Below are 20158 nucleotides of genomic sequence, written 5' to 3'. Positions count from 1 at the left end.
CCGCAGCGTTTGACGGGCCCCACTGCCCGTTCGGTAAGTCAGCATTAACATGGTATTTGGCTCCAGGATCAAAGTCAGAGTCATCTCGATCTACAGGGCGGTGCGACACCTTGTTCCTTTAACCTGTAAGTTTGAAAGCCATTATACATTGATACCAGAGCCGCAGCGTTTGACGGGCCCCACTGCCCGTTCGGTAAGTCAGTATTAACATGGTATTTGGCTCCAGGATCAAAGTCAGTGTCATCTCGATCTACAGGCGGTGCGACACCTTGTTCCTTTAACCTGTAAGTTTGAAAGCCATTATGCATTGATACCAGAGCCGCAGCGTTTGACGGGGCCCACTGCCCGTTCGGTAAGTCAGCATTAACATGGTATTTGGCTCCAGGATCAAAGTCAGAGTCATCTCGATCTACAGGCGGTGCGACACCTTGTTCCTTTAACCTGTAAGTTTGAAAGCCATTATACATTGATACCAGAGCCGCAGCGTTTGACGGGCCCCACTGCCCGCTCGGTAAGTCAGCATTAACATGGTATTTGGCTCCAGGATCAAAGTCAGAGTCATCTCGATCTACAGGCGGTGCGACACCTTGTTCCTTTAACCTGTAAGTTTGAAAGCCATTATACATTGATACCAGAGCCGCAGCGTTTGACGGGCCCCACTGCCCGTTCGGGCAGGCCGGCAAAATTGGAATGGCGGTTAAAATAACTGTATAGAAGATTGAGTCCTTGCATCACAACTGTTTACGCAAAGTTTTATCAGTATTCGCTATTTACTCTTGGATCAACAAGTACAGAGACCTTAGTATGAACGTTAACCAGAAATTAAATAGTAGAGCTACAGTATCGGGAGTATTATTTGACGTTAGCTTATTTATTTGTCCGTTTAAACATATACAAAGCATATTATAAATTTCAAACAAACAGTAAATTCAAAAATTTGTAACTTGGAAACAATTCGGATTCGATTAAGACCAAATGTTTGTAAAATGTACTTACATTGTACTGTTTCGAGTTGGTAATTTTAGAGCTATTGCATTTGAAAAAGTTGTTATTAAATTATAAGTCAGCCATTATCTTGGGCGTGTAATTTTGGAAACTACTGTTTGAAACAATTAATTTTTAACCCAAATTTAATTGAATAAGGTTTTGCCAGCTTGCCGTGGCCGGTGCCTGCTCGTTTAAACACACAAACCGCCAGACTACCAAAGCGATACCGCCCCGAGCTGTAAAAATAAGGCAAAACATTTTTTTTTAAACTCTACATCGCTTTTTTATCCGGTCAAGACGACACACGTTTTAAATATTGAACTTCCGTTTTCAAATTCATTTTTTAAATATCAACATGTAGGTGTTTCGACAAATTCCAAATAATTTTTACATTATTATAGTAAAAGAGAAGCATTGTCAAAATAGTTTAGATTTAATTATTTGTTTCTTGAAATGATTAATCTTAACTATAAACATGTCTAACACATTTTAAATTTTACATTATGTTGAGACACAACATTAACATATGCTAGTAAGTTTATTGTTCTCTTAGGACAAGAAGTTGAGAAACCTATCATTACACTTAATCCATAAGAACTTTGCGCTTGCTTCCAAAGTGACAGAGTATTCAGGATGGATGCGGTTGGGGATATGGGTCGCCTTCTGTAAAGAAGGATAGAGGGATAACGGGCACTATATCTTAGTCATGCCACTTTGAAATAAGTGGAGGCCAGCTCTGCCCCAGCCTCTCCAGTCAAAGCGGCTGTCTTAACACTAGGGCTAGACACATATTGGAGGATTGGAGAGCAAACTGTCGGAAGTAAAAGTCGCGATTTAATTTGCTCGCAAATGTTTTCCGGACTCCCTCTTATCTATGCATATGTATGGGCATCCGCAAACGGAGGGAGTGCCAGTGTACAGATGACTTGAGCGCCTGACTTAGAACATGTGTCACTTGAAACAGTGTCGGACGCCTAAGTAAAATTTCATAACTCACAGCAATCCTCGATAACAAAATGTCCGTCCATGTGCATAAAACGGTAAATTAACCTTACCTTACTTTATTCGCTTACATCGTATATCTTGTGATATCTTCCTTTCAAAATATCAGAGTAATTTATTGACTAATTGGTATATGAGGTCAAACGTGTAATAATAGCAGAGGCAAGGCTAGTTTAATAAGACATCACTAATAAAGGTCATCACAACCAGGATGAAACTTATCCAACATTTGGACAAACTGCTGTAAGCACTATGCAATATTAAATTCTTATTCGTATACGCTGAAGGGTTTAACCGGCAAATATTTATTTTTTGACATCTCAATTGTCGCAAGGTATACCACACTAGAATAGGAAACTGTTAAAATGCTTTCGAACAAATGACTCGTGACACTTGCGACGAATTTCTCCTCAAGTGTGAGTGTTCGGCCAACCTGGAAGCTCCATCCATCTTATTTTGCCCGTAATTGCGCCCTTCTCAGTGTTTATTTGTGTTATGCCACTGCTCTCAAATAAACGAAACGAATGTAATGGAATTTAAAATCAAACCAAAAACATTGGTTGACAAATATCTCGAGAATTGAAAAAGAGGAACTGGCTGAAAAAATTAAAGGTTTTAAATGGCATGGCCTAAAATGGATAAAATTTTTGAAATGTCACATTTCATATGAACTTTTAAAATAATTATATTAAGAGCAACACTTATTTGGACGAATTTTACGCAAAAATCAGAAACTTTAGTTCATTTATTGGTATAAAATACTATAATATTATAATAATTAATAATTGCTTCTGGATTGTTTACAAGCTAATTTAGAAGCAGTATAAAATTAAATTTTTAAGTTTATGGAGATGATTGATATGAAAGGGCGGTAAATTTAGGAAATCCCTTATCTGGAAAATATATATCTAGCTGCGGCTATGATTGTGACTAAATATGTGGTACATACAAAATACGCTAGTTATGCTGAACTAGGATAGCAAAATATCACCCATTTTACGCAGAAACATGATTTTGGTTTTATTAAGGAAGAAATATATTAGATTTAGATGATTCTACATTTTAAAATGGTGCTATAGTAGAGACGTAGAGAAGGGCATTTTCATTTAACGTCAGAACAAAATCAACCTTGTCTGACTGACTGACTACTGTTATAGTCGGTGAACCCAGAAGAAAATGTGTAATAAATGATTGGATCACTGTAATTACACTGGAATGAGATGATGACCCAAAACATGCCAGATTGAACGTAGTCACCGTTATAAAGAGACATCACAGATCATAAATGTGACACTGGATAGCCATGTAGGCATATCACCTGACAGCAAGCTAATCTAGAACTGACACATGGACAACCTCTGCAAGAAGTTAGATTGTATTGTTTATGAGCTTATAGATTGACCATAACTGATTAAAATGGCAATAACTGTATACCTTTGATTTTTTGAAACCCACTTACGGTACAACCCGTCAAGGAGCGGTTTCTACGGCGGTTTCTAAAGAAGTTTTGTTATACAGAAAAATAAATATGACAATATAGCACTGACTATATCCCGATTAAAACATTTCTCACATTATATCCATATTAACTGTGTGATTTTTTTAACATTTCTGTTCTTAACAAACTTTAGAACATATTTCCTTGTTATTAGGGAATGTTTGACTTATTTAGACTATTATATATGATAAATTAAGTAGCAAAAGTTACATATTGTAATTATGGATTCTCACCTTATCTCCCAATAAGGACAGTTATAGTGATCAGGTTTGATCTTCCCTTGAAAGACCTTCCAGCGCCACAGCTCCAGGCTGTAAGCATATGGAAGGAAGAAAACTGTGGCGAGTGCTTGCTGGTAAAGTGCATTTATCTCTTGCTCATCATCGAATTCAAAACTAGAGTCCAACAATCCTAGCCGCTTCAGGTGTGTGGGATTCACAACAAAAAGATATACCATGTCTCCAAGCACTTCATCAAATCCTGTAAAATAATCAAAGAATTACGACAATGATAGTGGAGGTACAAAAGTTTACCAGTAAAATAAATAAGCATTCGCTGAAGCAAACTGCATTTAGCTGTAATATTTTGAAAATGTATTGAAGACCTTGTTTGTATAAACCAAAATTCAGATTCTATAATTCACAACCAAAAACCATTCATTTGTTTTGATTCTATAATCAAAAATAAAGTACTTATAAATAGCTTGCATTTATATAATCGCCTTTGTTGCAAAAAGTAGAAACAAAAGTTTTAGATCTAACTTACTCTTTTTGCTCCATCCATCCCAAAGAAAAACTATTTTTACACTTCCCTGGTCACCTCACATTCACTGACAACTCCTAATTTACTAAGTTAAGTCATTAACTTCCACTTATCAATTCCTTCCAAGTGGCCACTGCCAATCACCTCTGGCCACTTAAGTGAACAGTAATAAGTAGGAATAATAATGGTTTTGTAACATTTATATTACATTTACATTGTTAGGTGATATATTTACGGTTTTAAAACTATAAAGCTATCACAGTTTAACTATTTTTGTTTGAAATGATATTATTTAGGATATTAACATATGATAAAATAAAGCCTTATGATAAAATACTTGTAAGTAAAATATTCCATTTATAGGTTTATTGACATATTTAGACGCTTACTTAATCAAGTGTAGGTTTAAGGAATATTACTGATTATTTTAGAGATCTGGTGTCCAAGATACTGTGCCAGACAGCTGAGATTGTGATGGAAATTAGTAACATATTTATCTACCACTCTTATAAACTCCTCTTGACGAGGGTCACCACCTTTTGTTTCTAAACAAACTGTCTTGTGATTTCAAACAAACTGGCTGCTGTTTATAAACACAGCTTCATCTCTTTGGCTACTTGGATGGTTATTTATGTCTATATATTTAGCTTTATTTCATCTTATTGTATAAAATTACGAGTGGCAATTTGAAAAGAGTTTTATTTTTAGGATAACTGTATATATTTACATTTAAATACTACAGTAGGCCTACTTAAAATTATTTCAACACTTTCTTTAACTTTTCTATGAAAATAAATTTCTATTTATGTTGCTGAAAATAATTCTAGATAAATTTTTAATTGAATATTTTGAATAATTTTCTGTTATTATTGAACTACTATATGAATAAATTGCTGTTACAAATGTTAAGTTACATTTATGGCAACCGTATTTACAGATTAAATAAATAAAATAAGTGTTACAATAAAAAATAAGATTATTTTATATTCGAGGGAGGTTTGAAAACTTACAATTTAAAATTGCATTTAAAACCATGTTTTGCTATAATGCTTACGACATGCGAGAATACCAAAGAAAATATTTGTCAATGGTATGATGAGTGCGTGAGGAAAACAAGGATGGCCAAGGATAGTGCCTTGAGAAAGTAGCACTTAAAACAGTCACATAACCCTTGCTTGTTGATCAGTCAAATCGCCATGCTCACCTTTTGGGGACTGAGGAGTGCTCTCAGAAAGTAGCACTTAAAACAGTCATATATCCCTTCCCTGTTGATCAGTCAAATCGCCATGCCCACCTTTTGGGGACTAAGGAGTGCTCTCAGAAAGTAGCACTTCAAACAGTCACATATCCCTTCTCTGTGGATCAGTGAAATATCCATGTCGACCTAGCATAATAATAAGTAGTTTCATAAACTAGAATGTATGCAAGATACTTATAAGGATTTTATCTATTCGTTTGGCTCTATTACCATGCAATGTTTTGTATATAAATATGGAATACTGATATTTAGAATTGAGCTAGCCTGTATAGTCGGTGGTATAAAATAATCAATACTTTGATAGTAATTAACGTCACTAGTTACCTTACCTCAGAACTAATTTATAAAGGATTTCTATTCCCACACTGGAGTGTCTGTAAACCAAGGTATACTAAACTATTGTATTCTCATACCATAGTCATAATTTACCTTGATTAGTACCACGAGAATTTTTGGGATTGTAATGTCTCTGAGCAGAATTTCTAAATTATCTAATATTCTAAATTCATTAAGAAAACATTTTGAAAGGTTTAGAAAATTAAGTACTATCAATACAAATCAAATATGCTAACTATGCTTCTTATGGATAGTCTAGTCTAATAACCTAACGGAAACTCACAAAATTAATATAATTGTTTAAAACATATTGAAGTAGTTTAAGAGATATTTTTATTTTGTGTGTTGAGAACAATCCTTTCAACTTAAGTATGAGTCCTAAAATGTTATAAATTTTAATTTAATTTTAAAAGCTCAATAAAAGCTTTCATATTTACTTCGTATAAAACAACTGAACGAGTATCATTTGAATGTTTTTGTTATGATAATGTAGTAGATTATTTCCAATAAATTAAATTTAAAATCAATAATATTTCTTTTCCTGCTGAATGTAATGTATGATTTTACTAAGCATTATGTCAGCTGTAAAACCTGTTACCTATATACTTAATTTGTTTGTGTCATATATTTAAAATATTTCATTTCTTATTAATGCATTATTAGATCTATATACAACATTGCAGTACACTATTTATCTGTGGTTACAATTTACTATTGTTTTACAATTAGTGAATAAAGACTAATGTTAATACTTTTTACTTCTTCTTTTTATTTTAACTGAAAATAGTCCAGCTTTGAAGGAGAAGCTGACAGGAAATTCAGGAGTAACAGCTCTGGGGTTATGGCTTTCAAATGATTCATCAGCTCTGTGGGAGAAATTTTCGGGGGTTTCTAATATCTGAGAGAAAGAGTTTCAAGGATTTTAATTCTGATGGAAGGCCCAAAACTTTTAAATAAGGCAGACTAAAGTATATGAAGTTCAAATTTTTTAATCTATAAAATGCTATATTGTAATTTAAAAAATAATATTTCAAACAAATAGAAAAGAGACCGTCCCTAAAGTATGTAAGACCTAAAGGGAAGAAGGGGATTATCGGCAGTTTTATGCACCGTTCCGTGAGAGGGTAGGGATGGGGTATTGACACGGCGTAACATAACTATTACACTTCAACAATTAATTGGTTGAATTCGTTTACAAAAGTAGCCTGTCTCCCCAAATTATTAAAGTTTAAAATTATAACCCCCCCCCCAAAAAAAAGAAGAAATGGAAATAAATAAGAATCCTCCATATGAATTCCTCCTTAAAAGGTACGTCAGTTTGTGTCAAGCGTTTTGACCGAGTAGGAGTTGTCATTGGAGGCAAACGCTGATAATCAATAAAATTCTTATAAAAAAAGAATACGTTTGGTGCCGTATGTCTGATGACATGTACAGACAGGCGTGCAATACTGGCGTGACAAGCAAGTAGACTCCAAGTCATCTGTCATTTGCGAAAGTGCATTGCAGTGAGTGCCTTGTTACGTTTTGTTGCACTTAGATCTTCAAAAGTAGGCAAGGTAAAACTGTTTTAAATTGCAAAGATGCATATCTTGGGACAAACATTTCAAACCGATGTACAGTGAGGAATGCAAGTCAAATATTTAGTATATCACGATTTACTTAGGAATGGTAAATTCCCTTTATTATATATTAACATTTTTAGGATAACATAAATTGGAAGGGGGTGTTGGTGTCAGTGTTACATGATATTTGAGGGAGGTTAGTGTTGCCATTAAAAGTATGTTACAAGTGGTAAGATGGGAGTCTTAAAGTCTGATTTTATACGAAAGCCCAAAAATATTAAATCAATTTATTAGTTAAAATTTATATTATAATTATTTTCTAGTTTTACATATGTATGCAATCTTATACGTTTGTGAAACTGTTTTACCAGATAAAAATAATAATGGAATTGTGTAAATCTGTAATGGTTCAAATAATGTAAATAAAATGTTACAGAAGAAACACTTCATAAACAGAAAATACACATTATGTGTTAAGTATGAATTACTTTATGGCTTGCTTAACTGTCCCATTTTATATTAGACTTATACGTTATTAAAACTGCAGAAAATCAGATAGTGAAATTTAAATAACATACAAGGAAATGTGTTTTGCATTATACAAATTTATAGGCCAATACAAATTTTGAAATACATTTCTTCGAGTTCTGAAATAATTTATTTCACTGCTTAGTTCTGTTGGTTGACTTTATTATTAAATACAATTTTTATTCTCTTCTCACATCCAAATTTGATCATATTTAAATTAAACTCAACATGTAAGTTCTAAAAAAATATGGCCAAATAATAGCTGAAACTGTTGCTTCTTCTAATAAGCCTATGTATGATTTTACCACTTGCTGTTTATAAAGCTTTTATTCCTTAACTATCTAAATTAGTCGCAACGTCTAAACTACATACTTATCACCGCAAAATTCCATCACTTCCAATCATACATTCACTCAATTTTTTACAAATAATTTAAACGTAATCGGTAAAAATAAGTAAATATATTAAGAAAACGATTCACCTAGTGAACGAGAACTTGTTACTAAAATTACCATCTGGGTTTAGACAAAAATATGGCAAATGCAATGAATAAAGAGATTTTTCATTTTATTTAATCCACTGCCCTTGTCAACATCTTTTTAATCTCTGTCATTCTGATCACATAACACCTTTTCGATACTGTTAACATGCTCCCAACGGAAGTTGTATGCAGAATGTTATTGTGCTGTACGGTCCATACAACTATTATTCTGAAAGAACCACTATCTAAGATAGACTGGTTTTCCGATTTCCTAAATCGACGCTTGAAGTGGGGAGAAAGGAATCATACCTTGACCTCAAACTATTAGGGTCCTTACAGATTAAAGACTTGGTTTTTGTTGGTAATTTTAAAAGAACATTGAAATGATTATTAAAACTAAATCTGATTTAGATATACTTTTTTGTACTGCTATAATTACTAGTATGCCTTTGATTAATATAAATTTCATAAAGAGTTATTTGAAAAGCAACTGATAAAACTGGATAACGCTTATTCAACAAATGCATAATAATATTGTTTCTAAAAATAAATATGTTAAATTCTAACTCGTTTTTCTTATGTTCTATCACATACTGCTCTGTGTTGTGTAAGTAAATATTAAAAAAGAATATATTATTGCAATTTTATCCAAGTGAATGTCTCAATATTAATTTAAATTTATCAGTTCAGAAAATTTGGAACCGCTGCTTTAAAACATAAACAATTAAAATATTGATAAATTGTTAATGTTGTGCACTACTAAAAATATTAACTACTTGTTATTAAGATAAAGGAGTGCCTTGATGCTTAAAGAGTTTGAGAAGAAAGGAAAATAGTACATTTATGGATGTACCCAGAAATCAATCTCCTAGTAACAAGTTTAAATATTCTTTGAAGTTTAATATGTGTATTAGTAGGTGAGTTTATTGTTAATACTTTAACATCTATGTTTACCCTTCAACAATTTTAATTCATGGAATATGGTAATTCCTCAATTTTTTCCTATTGTAGGAAAAGACACAGATAAATTGCTAAATTGCTGAACTTGATAGATTTCAGTAAGGTAAATAGAGATATTAGATGTTTGACTATCATCTCAGAAGGATATTTTTCATCCGGGGCAAGAACTTACTTTGGAAAAAGACACAAAAAATAAAAGTCCTATATCAAAATTCTATTATAATACTTTGGTAGAAATCTTGGTATAAAAAGCAGTGCAGGATATCAATTTGAAAACAGCTTATTTAACTATTAAAAACTTTAGGTCAATTTTAATACAATCTGAAACCCTAAGTGTTAAATAATTACCCTACCAAAATATATAAATGTTAACTACAAACAAAAATCTCTAAATATAGAATTTATGAACGTGTAGGGTTTAAAACAAATTATTCATTGTTTAAAACATTATTTTGTACGTGTTGATTTTAGTTCTTAATTAAATCTTTTGCTTGGCCAAATATCTTTATAAATAATATTTAAAGTGACTCTATGAAGAAGATAATAGCTTCTTGTGAATCTCGGTATAAGTGTTACAAATATATTAAACTGATTTTCAAAAATAATTAAGTAATTTCAAAAAATGTTCAAAATATAATATACTTCAATACACAACATTAAAGTGAAGCAAAAACATTCCTAAACGGGAAGTTGAACATACATTTTATACAATTTATTCAGCGTAATTGGTGAACAACTCAGTGATAGACTGAGCTTTTAATACAGCAAAAACGAGTCGGTTCACGAAACCGTTGGATGGCAAGAAGCCCAAGCCTCACTAGGCTCTAGGCACTTGACTACAACTTCAAGTGATACTCCGGCTCGTTTTTCAGAGCTTCTTATCATTGCATTGGGCAATCCATGTTATACTTCATCAAAATCCGTATCACGCGACCAATATTATAGCGGTCCAGATTAAAGTATCTTGCAACACCATCACGTGGTGTTGTAAAGTCAATTACATTACCTTTATATCATTTGCTACTGCTCTGGTTAACGGTTAATCTTCAAATATGGATTTCATTACTTAATTATTTTGTTACAGTTTAAAGTTATACAAATTCACTAAAATATGCATTTAATTTCAAATCTAGTTTAAGCAAAAAACCATAGCCTAACTGCATTTAGATGGTCAGTCTATCGTATAAATATACTCAGTTAACTGTTCTTTCTACTGATTCATTTGGCAATATTTTGGCAAATACTCATGTTGTGTAAATGACAACACTGCAATTGTTACATTTAATTGCCAATTTTGTCCAGAATTTTGTGAATTATAACTGTTTTAATTGTTTTGTTATTTGCTTATTTTGGCACCAGGGGCATCAGCCTGTAAAAAATGGTTTTATTTTTTACAGTAATCTCACACACTACTGAAAACGGATTATTCATTCAACAGACGGACTACTACTGCTAGAGTTCAGTGTATATATGCAATTGATGTGAATTAAGTAAAACTGGTTTCATTTGCAGCCATAGGAGTAAATAAACAATTTGGATTGTCCATCTTGTGCTGTGAGTAGAAGGAAGAGTATGTCTTGTGAGTCACCTTGTGGCCCGGAGTCTGATATCAGAACAGCTTTGTCTGATGTGCTATAAAAGCTCAATGAAGCTTCCGATGACCGTAAGCGAATTGAGTTTGAAATTAACAAATCGTTTGAGTTTGTTAATGAACAAATTAATGAACAAAACAACGTAATCAAAAGTCAAAGCGCTAAGTTAACTGAGTGCCTTCAGCTTATTGAAGATTTAAGGATGAAAAATATTCAGCTTCAGAAGAAGGTTACTGATTTGGAGCTCAGGGTTGAGGACAATGAGCAATATATGCGCAGCAACACACTCGAGATTCAGGGGAGAAGACGTGTACGAAGTTGTGAAGAAGGTTGGCGTTGCTCTCGATATAAACATTTCCAGAGAAGCTATCGATGTCTGCCACCGTCCAAAAAAAAGAAATGATGCTGACCGTCCTGCTGGAATTATAGCTAAGTTCGTCAGACGAGAAGACAAGCTAAAATTCCTAGAAAAACGGAGAGTCAAAAGGAACCTAAACTCACATGACGTTGGTTACACTTCGTCCACTGCTAATCCTGTCTACGTTAACGAGAGTCTCAGTCCTACCAAGAGGAAACTACTGACTGCTGCACGATCGGTGAAACAGGAAAAGAATTATGCATATTTATGGGTAAGAAATGGCAAAATATTTCTGAGGAAGGCTCAGGGTGATCCCTTTATTATTGTTAGTTCAATGGAGCAAATTGAAAAACTGTAAGTAAGTTTTTATTTGGTAAAAAGTCGTAAACACTAACAATCAAAATTGTTTGAGACAAAACTAAATTTTTTTTATATTTCATCAGAATATATCTAGTCTAAGAGAAAACTTTGATTCTTTTTTAATTTATCTTAATACTTTGCCTTCTTTGCCAGATGTAATTGTACTAACAGAAGTTTGGATACACGAATGTGAAATAAGTTTGTATTTAATTAGTGGGTATAAACAGTATTCAAACTGTAATGACAGCTACAGATCAGGTGGAGTGATTGTTTATGTGAGTGATCGATATGAGGCCAGACGATCAGGCGCTGCTATGCAATCAGCTGACGCTCTCAAGGTCACTGTTAACATTGAGTCTGTTGGGCTTTCTGTTGCGATCGTGGCGGTTTATAGGCTGCATTCACATTCTATTGCATCTTTCTTGGATGAATTAAATATCTTATTGTCTAAATCCAAAGATCGGAATTTAGTTGTTACCGGTGATATGAACTTATGCTTGATTAAGCGGTCACTGCTCGTCGACGAGTATTTAGCAATTATGTCAAGTAATGGCCTTGATCAACTGATTGACTCACCCACTAGAGGAAATAGCTGTTTAGATCATATATTTTTTAGAACTAGAGATAAATGTAGCTTTGAATCTGATGTTTTAACTTCTTTTAGGCAAGACCATGATGCAGTAGTTTGTAATATTTTATTTCCAAATTTGTCAAAAGAGAAGGATACTTTGTCTCCTGAATTTAAAAATAAAACAGATTTTGTCAAAATGGCAAGTTTTCTTAGCACGTACAACTGGTCAGTTATTTGTGGAGAAAACGATGCCAATGTATCGTTTTCATTGTTTGCTGATGTATTGAGACGGGCTGTGGACTATTCAATGTATAAAGTCAAAATCACCTCTAAATATAAGTTGTTAAAGCCTTGGATGACTATTGATCTTTGCAAGCGTCAGCGGTTTAGTAACTTACTGTATACAAAATCAAAAAAAAGATTGAGCGATCCAAAATTTCAACGTTTTTTTCAAAATTATAGGAAAAAGTTGAAAAAAGATATTGATGACCAAAAAATACATTATTACCAGAATATTTTTGAAGAAAATAAATATGATATCAGGAAGCAATGGGAAACAATTAATAACATGCTTGGTTCGCAAAAGAGGAAACATCACATTCCAGGTGTTTATTCTCTATCCAGGCCTGAAGAACTTATCTCAGACTGTCAAGCTGTCGCTAATGAGTTCAATCTTTTTTTCGTTAATGCAGTTGAAAACCTAATGAATGAATCTGACAGTTTTGATGGCTTTGATTATCATATGTACACCCAATGTTTTCCTGCTAAGTATTCGGATAATTCATTTTTTTGCTATCCTACTAGTTCTGAAGAAGTTCTAGCTGTTATCAACAGTTTAAAGTCTAACAAGTCTCCTGGTATTGATGGTATTTCAGCGCATGTAATGAAAAAAATGGGCCATATCTTGTCTCCTGTGTTGGCATTTCTAATTAACCTTAGTTTCGAAACTGGTATCTTTCCTATCTCTTTAAAAACTGCACTAATTGTCCCACTTCACAAGAAAGGTTCCAATAAAGATCTCAATAACTATCGACCGATTTCTCTTTTATCTGTTGTCTCTAAAATAGTGGAAAAGATTATGAAAGTCAGGTTGGTTCAGTTTTTAGATTCTAATAAGTTTTTTTGTGCAAATCAATTTGGGTTTATGGGAAAAAAATCTACTGAAGATGCTCTCTTAAAATTCTGTTCAGACGTTTATGAAGGAATTAACAGTGGTAAATTTGTCAGTGGAATATTTATTGATATAACTAAGGCATTTGATGCCGTGGATCACAAAATTTTACTAGACTATCTTTGGGTAGCTGGAGTTAGAGGTATCCCTTATGAATGGTTTAAGAGCTATCTAACAAACCGATCTCAATGTGTAAGATTTCTAAACTCCGTCAGTTCAACTCTCCCGATTAAATTTGGAGTACCACAAGGGTCTGTTTTGGGTCCAATACTATTTTTAGTCTATATTAATAGCTTGTGTAATGGAAATCTATCGGGTTCCCTAACTTGTTTTGCAGATGACACTGCCCTTTGCTATTCCACTATAAATAGTCAAATAGTGTATAGCGTGATGCAAGAAGACCTTGACAAATTAAAAACGTGGTTTGCTAGAAATAGGATGGTCTTGAGCGTAAAGACGAAGTTTATGAATTTTTCTCTAAGAAATAGAAAAGACATACAACAAGATATCTTTTTTAAATGCAAGCAATGCTTAATTTTCAGGAGAAATCCATGTCAGGGTTGCGTTAAAATTGAGCGGGTGGAACAAATAAAGTATCTGGGGGTTATTCTGGATGAAAGGTGTAGTTGGAGGGAACACATTTTGAATGTGAAAAACTATTTAAACAATTCATTGAGGAAGTTTTATTTTCTTCAGTATTTATGTCCAATATCTGTCTTGAAAACTATTTACTATGCTATAATTAACTCTAAATTGCAGTATGGTATTTCATGTTGGGGAGGAGCCTATTATTCTATTATTCGACCTATTGTTATAAATCAAAACAAGATCATTAGGGTTATTGTCAGGGCTAATCGGCGTGATTCTTCTTTTCCTCTTTATATTCAGCTTGGAATACTTCCGCTTAGATATTTGTACATTTATAGGGTACTCAGGATATTTTTCTCAAGAGGCGGCCACACACTGGGAAATGTAAATGTTCACTCGATTAGGTTACAAATTTTAAACCGAGTTACTATTCCTTTTCCTAAATTAGAAGTGTACAAGCGTTTTTATACATTCATAGCTCCGAAGCTCTATAACAAATTACCTTTCGATGTGTCCTCGTCGAAAACATTGGGTACATTCATACGAAGTTTGAAATGCTGGCTTTTTACAATTGTTGATGTAGAGCGACTCATAAATTAGATATTTTGTTGAAGACTTATTTTATGAGTGTGTAATGGTTACATCTTTATCTATTGTGTCTAAGTATCTTTGTAGTGTGTTTGTATGTGTGTTATATGTTTCAGTAATGTATGTGTTTGTAAATTTATGTTTATGTGTGTGTATTTGTATGTATGTGTGATTGTGTATAAATTTATATGTATCTGTATGTGTGTATGTGTATGTGTGTGGATTTATGTATATGTATGTATGTGTATGTGAATTTATGTAGTAATTTTATTTTTTATATGTTTTGGTAATGTAATGTATTGAATTTCATAATGAAATGCAACTTAATTGTGTGCTTTGTTTTAAATATTGGTATGGTTTATTCATTAATCTAATTATGTATATTTTACTCTGAAAGAGGAGCTGCCAGGCTCATCTGCCTTAAATTAATTAGTGATGGCAACCTCAACTCAGCTAATAGCTCAGATGTGCCTATCCATTGTACTTTTATACACTTTATTGATGTAATTTTTGTGTGAACAAATTATTGTAATGTACTTTGGAAATAAAGATTCTTGATTCTTGATATCTTTACACTATTTAGTGTATGTTATAAGTTAATATGCATAAAGTTTATATACAATTTGTATAAAACCACAAAAATTTGGAAAAGCTTATTTTAGCTCTCTTTTAACATTTTTAGGTCTTTCTAAAAGATCAGAGTATTAAAATACAATTTCAACTTTAACCCTTTGATTCAATATTATATATTATAATTTAGAAGTTTCTGAAGAAAATATAGTTAAAATTCCAAATCTAATTATATTTTATTGGAAGTTCCAAGTATTATGATATATAGTCAATAATCAATAGTCAAGTATTTATTGCAGAGACAAAAAGTAAATTTGTATAGCAAACGTCCAGTATCTAATAATTTTAACACACATGCTACTTTGAACTCTCATTCATACATTCATTTTGATACTCACTCCGCTCCATTCATCGCCAATTGTTTACCCACCTCAATTCGAGAGTAAGTCTTATGACTGTGCGGTCACCCAGTTATACGCCATAAACTCGTTCACGCTATAAATAGCGTTGGACAATAAACAGCGTTTCAAACTAGTTTTAAATGATCTACGTGTAGGCGAATTTTTAATTTCATTTGGCAAGCTGTTGATGAGATGAACTCCTGCCTGTGAGGTCAAACGTTCATGAACTACCGTTCTGTGTCTCCTGTTTCGGTAGTTTTCTCTGCTTATTGTCTCGTAATTCGAGAAACCTACCGAAGTATTCGAGAGAGAGAGAGAGAGTATATATATATATATATATATAGAGAGAGAGAGAGAGAGAGAGAGAGAGAGAGAAAGAGAGAGAGAGAGAGAGAGAGAGAGAGAGAGAGAGAGAAAGAGAGAGAGAGAGAGAGAGAGAGAGATTTTCTTACGTGTTCTGAATATAAGCTGTCTAACTTAATTGGACTTCGGTTTTCTTTACATTTCAGTTCAAATTTTTATATTATAATAACAAACACGTTCTCCTTGTTACATTACCTTAAGATTAAATTGAAACTAAATGGCTGATAATATGAATTATCACGGTACCTTAAAATACACAATGGCCTTTTATGGGACCCCTGACCAATAAATTACTCAAAGTCAAATATAAATAGTGCAATTATAAGTTAAGATAGACAGTCATAAATTTTAGTAAGCAAAAATATAAATAGTAACTAACAAATAGACTATGTGTTCGAATTCATATTCCTTTTCTATAACATCATAAAATAATTGCTTGTAAGAAAAAAGGTTTCCGTAAGTTTAATTGACTAATTTACTGATTTAAACACAATATTAAGGTTTAATATTATCAAATACATCGTGATTTTCAGTGTTTTATTGTTCATTCAATTTTATTCCTTAAGGGGATTCGGAACAGCCTATTCTTTTAATACTAATTTATGAAACTGTGTACTTTTTCAGGAATCTCTTGGCCTATCATAATAAAACCTTAGGACAATATTATATGGGCATTACTTAACATATATACCCTAAAATTTAAGTACGTTTTTAAAAATATTAAATTTTAAACATATATTTTTCGACAAAACTATATAATTTTTAATTTTTTAAGAAAAATTTGTTATATTTTTAAAAATTTCTGGCTCTCTAAAAGTGTGTACCTACTAGTTTAAAGTACAACTGTAATATTTTTCATCCTAATCTGATGAGTAGTTCCAGAGAAAAAGGTGTATATTTGTAAAAAGCTAAATTTTGTGAAATCGCAGATAAAGACTCAAAGGTGAGTTCACTAGTCTGTAACATAAGTTAAATTAAAATAATTCTCGACATCGGATTTTAATAATTTTTGCATCAAACTCTTAAGGAAGACTTTTAGAAAATAGCCTAGAATATTAAAAAGTAAAAAACGAAAATTGGAAATTGTTTATATTTTGCCATACTGAACCCCCTTAAGGACATAAACGGTTACAAAAGAAGGATTTATTATAAATAAGAGATATATGCATGATAAAATCAATGTTACCTGGATTAGATGCATCTTGAAATAACCAAGGAAGATCCTTCCAGGCCATGTAGTTTTCTATATGAGCCATCTCATGGTGAACCCTGCCTAAGAAATCCATTGTAGGTGAAGTACAAATCCTAATCCTTTAACAAAAGTTCAGTCTCATTAAAAAATTGGAAAGCAGAATTAGTGTGCAAATTTTGTGTAGTAAATTAGTCGGCATTAGTTTTAACCCATTTTAATGCAATTTCATTTCATCAATTCCCGCGTAAAAGTGTCACACCGCTCTATTTCAACATGTAGAGTTTTAGGAACAATTTTTATATGTCTTTATTTCTTTATATAACGAATTTTTCCTCCAAAATTGTTTATATTGAAGTAAAAACAAAATATTTAATTGCAGAATAGTAAAAAAAAATATTTATCACCAAAATTAATTCGTAAAATGATCGTAGAATTGGAAAATAGCCGTACCGGTTGGAGGTAGGGAAAGAATAACAAAAACTCGACTAGAAATTTTGGATTTTAACCATATTCATTAACGAAAGTACAGAAAAATAAAGAGACAAGATTGGCCACAACAAAGTTGCCGCGTTGATGTCAGCGACCATGGCACTTTTCACACTCATACGGGCCATCGCTCAGTGCTTTTTTTAACAGTATACTTATACGGAATACTTTTTGGGGGAAATTAAATTAGTATTGGTAGAGTTCTAATAGTACAAAAGAAAGCAATAAGAATTTTAACAAACTAAGATCGAAATACTAACTCTAGACTTTTATTCATTCAAAAACCGATTCTTGCTGTAATAAATCTTTATATACACGCTTTATTATTTTATGTTAAGTAGGATTTAGACGATAATTTTCTCAGTCGTGGCAACTGAGTTTTCTACAGCTAACGTAGCTATGGTAGGAAGGATTGATTCAATTTCAGTGTCGAATTCAGCTCCAGTTCACTAACTACGTTATGTGTAAAAAACTTGATTGCTCCACCTTGCGTAGAGATCATGTCAGAACATCATAGTTGACTCAATTGTGCACCTGATGAGACAATGAGACTACCACTTCACCTGTTTATAGGTGTCTCTGATGTTGAAACTATGTAAAGATTCGTTTCGACCTTCTTTATCTCCGACCTTCTTTGGATCTCTTCAGACGAACACAAATCGTAGGAGTCAAGTCTGAGACAACGTCAGATACTCAGATGGTGAAATAAAAGGAAGGTGAACTGGAGCTAAAATTCAACATTAAAATCTGAATGTTGTTCTGATTATATGTTAATTGATCCTCAGTTTTGCTGATTTCATCTCAATGCCATATATTCATTATATGATTGTTTTAATTATTGTCAATGTCCATTGCTCCCAAGGCATAAAAGTAATATATATTGCTTATAAGTTAGATCCAGGCACCATTTTATCTTATCGTTACTTGAGCACTTGATCATTAAGTTTAAGTCCTTGAAGTTGAAGTCCTATTTAGTTGTATAGATATAAATTTACTGATTCCTACAAAAGATGACTTCTGAAGATAATTAGTTTATAATTCGAATGTTGTGGTCAGAAGTGGTTCAGATAAATATTCATCTGTGTTTGTTCTGCTTTATTCCGGACCCCTGAAAATATGATAATATTGGTTTTTTCAACTTACCTGTAATCTTCACCATCAAAAAATCTATATCCAGACGGAGAACAGTCTATGTTTCCAGTTGCAGGGCGCTCAAATATAGAATACTTCCAAAACTTTTCAGTCATTGCACTCATGTTAATAGATACATAGAATTGTTCAGCTGTCTTAGCCATTTTCAGACCTGTATAGTTCTGGAATGTCAAGACAATTGCATTAATTTATATGGATGAATAAATGTTCTAAAGGTTATTATATAGAGGCCTCGATTATATCTTTAAACATTATGCTTGAATCGAGTCCATTGTAAAATATGTTGACACTTAAATTGCATTACTCAAGTGCCTACGAGATTAGGGTCACAATTTCAGTCATGTTGTTGGTCAAGTGATGAATAACTAAAACGGTTTAAAAGGTTTGTAATTGCCCTTTAACAATTAGAACAAAGATGAGAGTTCAAAATATGTTGAACATATATCTCAAAAACATCCTTAACAATAAAATTATAAACCTGACCTAGAGAGAACATAGTTTATTGCTAAGTGATCAGTTACAAGTAATAGCAAGAGTTGTTATTCCTCTACGAGGTGAATAAGTTGATTTAGTAATTCCTTTAAGTGAACCTTTTACTGATTAGGTACAAGGCCACTGTTACGTTCTGCACCCAGGGGCTTGATATGATTTTACAATAAGACACTTTAAGGACCTCTTGATCCTGGATTGTCAGTCTAGGCAGACAAAAAGTATGGTGTTGACTCTCCATCTGTTAAGGAAGGTGGTTTTGGTATTCTCAGTTGATGGATTGAGGCCATGCTCACATATTCAAACTATTACTAGTAGCATAACTTGATCAATCCATCAATACGAGTTCTTTATTTGCGGTGATTGTGTTGAGTCTATAAGTCCTTTTAAGAAGGGACCTTCAGCTAATTAAGGCAATCTTCTAGAATTCATAGTTTGGTATCGATTCTTTAGTTGTACCTACAGTAGTTACGTATCAAAGCAGGCTGCTAACATTCATTCACTCAGTACTTAAGTTAAATATGGAATATTAAGGCTATAAACAGTAATATAATAGTCTGTCTCTTATACAACAATCTGAACTATCCTGGAAAACAAAAAAATTAACACAATCAGTATTACCAGGTTAATATACTGGGACATAGACCATTGTATTCACCAGACCACCTTAATGATACTCACTATTTGTACTAATGGAGCAACCAACCCAGAAATCACATTGACTCTTGTTCGTTTATCACCACTATCTCTTTAGTCATAGCTTACGTAAACAGTTTTCTGCTGGAACATGCAGAGTGGTTTTGAATCTTGCATCTAGTGCTGAAGGAGTTATCATATACAGAGCGTTATAAAACTTGGAGTATGAGCTAAAACCTAAATGCAACCAACAGTTTATCTCTTTTT

The 20158-nt window shown here is 32.8% G+C and overlaps 1 protein-coding gene across 1 annotated transcript in view; it reads right to left on the bottom strand.

Moving 5' to 3' along the window:
• Window positions 1-80: 80 nt before the first annotated feature.
• The window catches only part of LOC124369568 (angiotensin-converting enzyme-like), a 64506-nt gene continuing 44428 nt past the window's right edge, over window positions 81-20158 (bottom strand). Inside the window, exons 8-11 of the mRNA XM_046827595.1 lie at window positions 18758-18927; window positions 17123-17247; window positions 3721-3967; window positions 81-600 (exon numbers count right to left, since the gene is read on the bottom strand). Coding sequence (XP_046683551.1) covers window positions 81-600; window positions 3721-3967; window positions 17123-17247; window positions 18758-18927 — 1062 coding nt within the window. The remainder of the gene's footprint in view (window positions 601-3720; window positions 3968-17122; window positions 17248-18757; window positions 18928-20158) is intronic.

Source organism: Homalodisca vitripennis, chromosome X (assembly GCF_021130785.1).
Source record: "Homalodisca vitripennis isolate AUS2020 chromosome X, UT_GWSS_2.1, whole genome shotgun sequence".
NCBI lineage: Eukaryota > Metazoa > Arthropoda > Insecta > Hemiptera > Cicadellidae > Homalodisca > Homalodisca vitripennis.
Note: the sequence above shows the minus strand (reverse complement) of the source record. Positions and strands in the feature narration are given on the sequence as shown.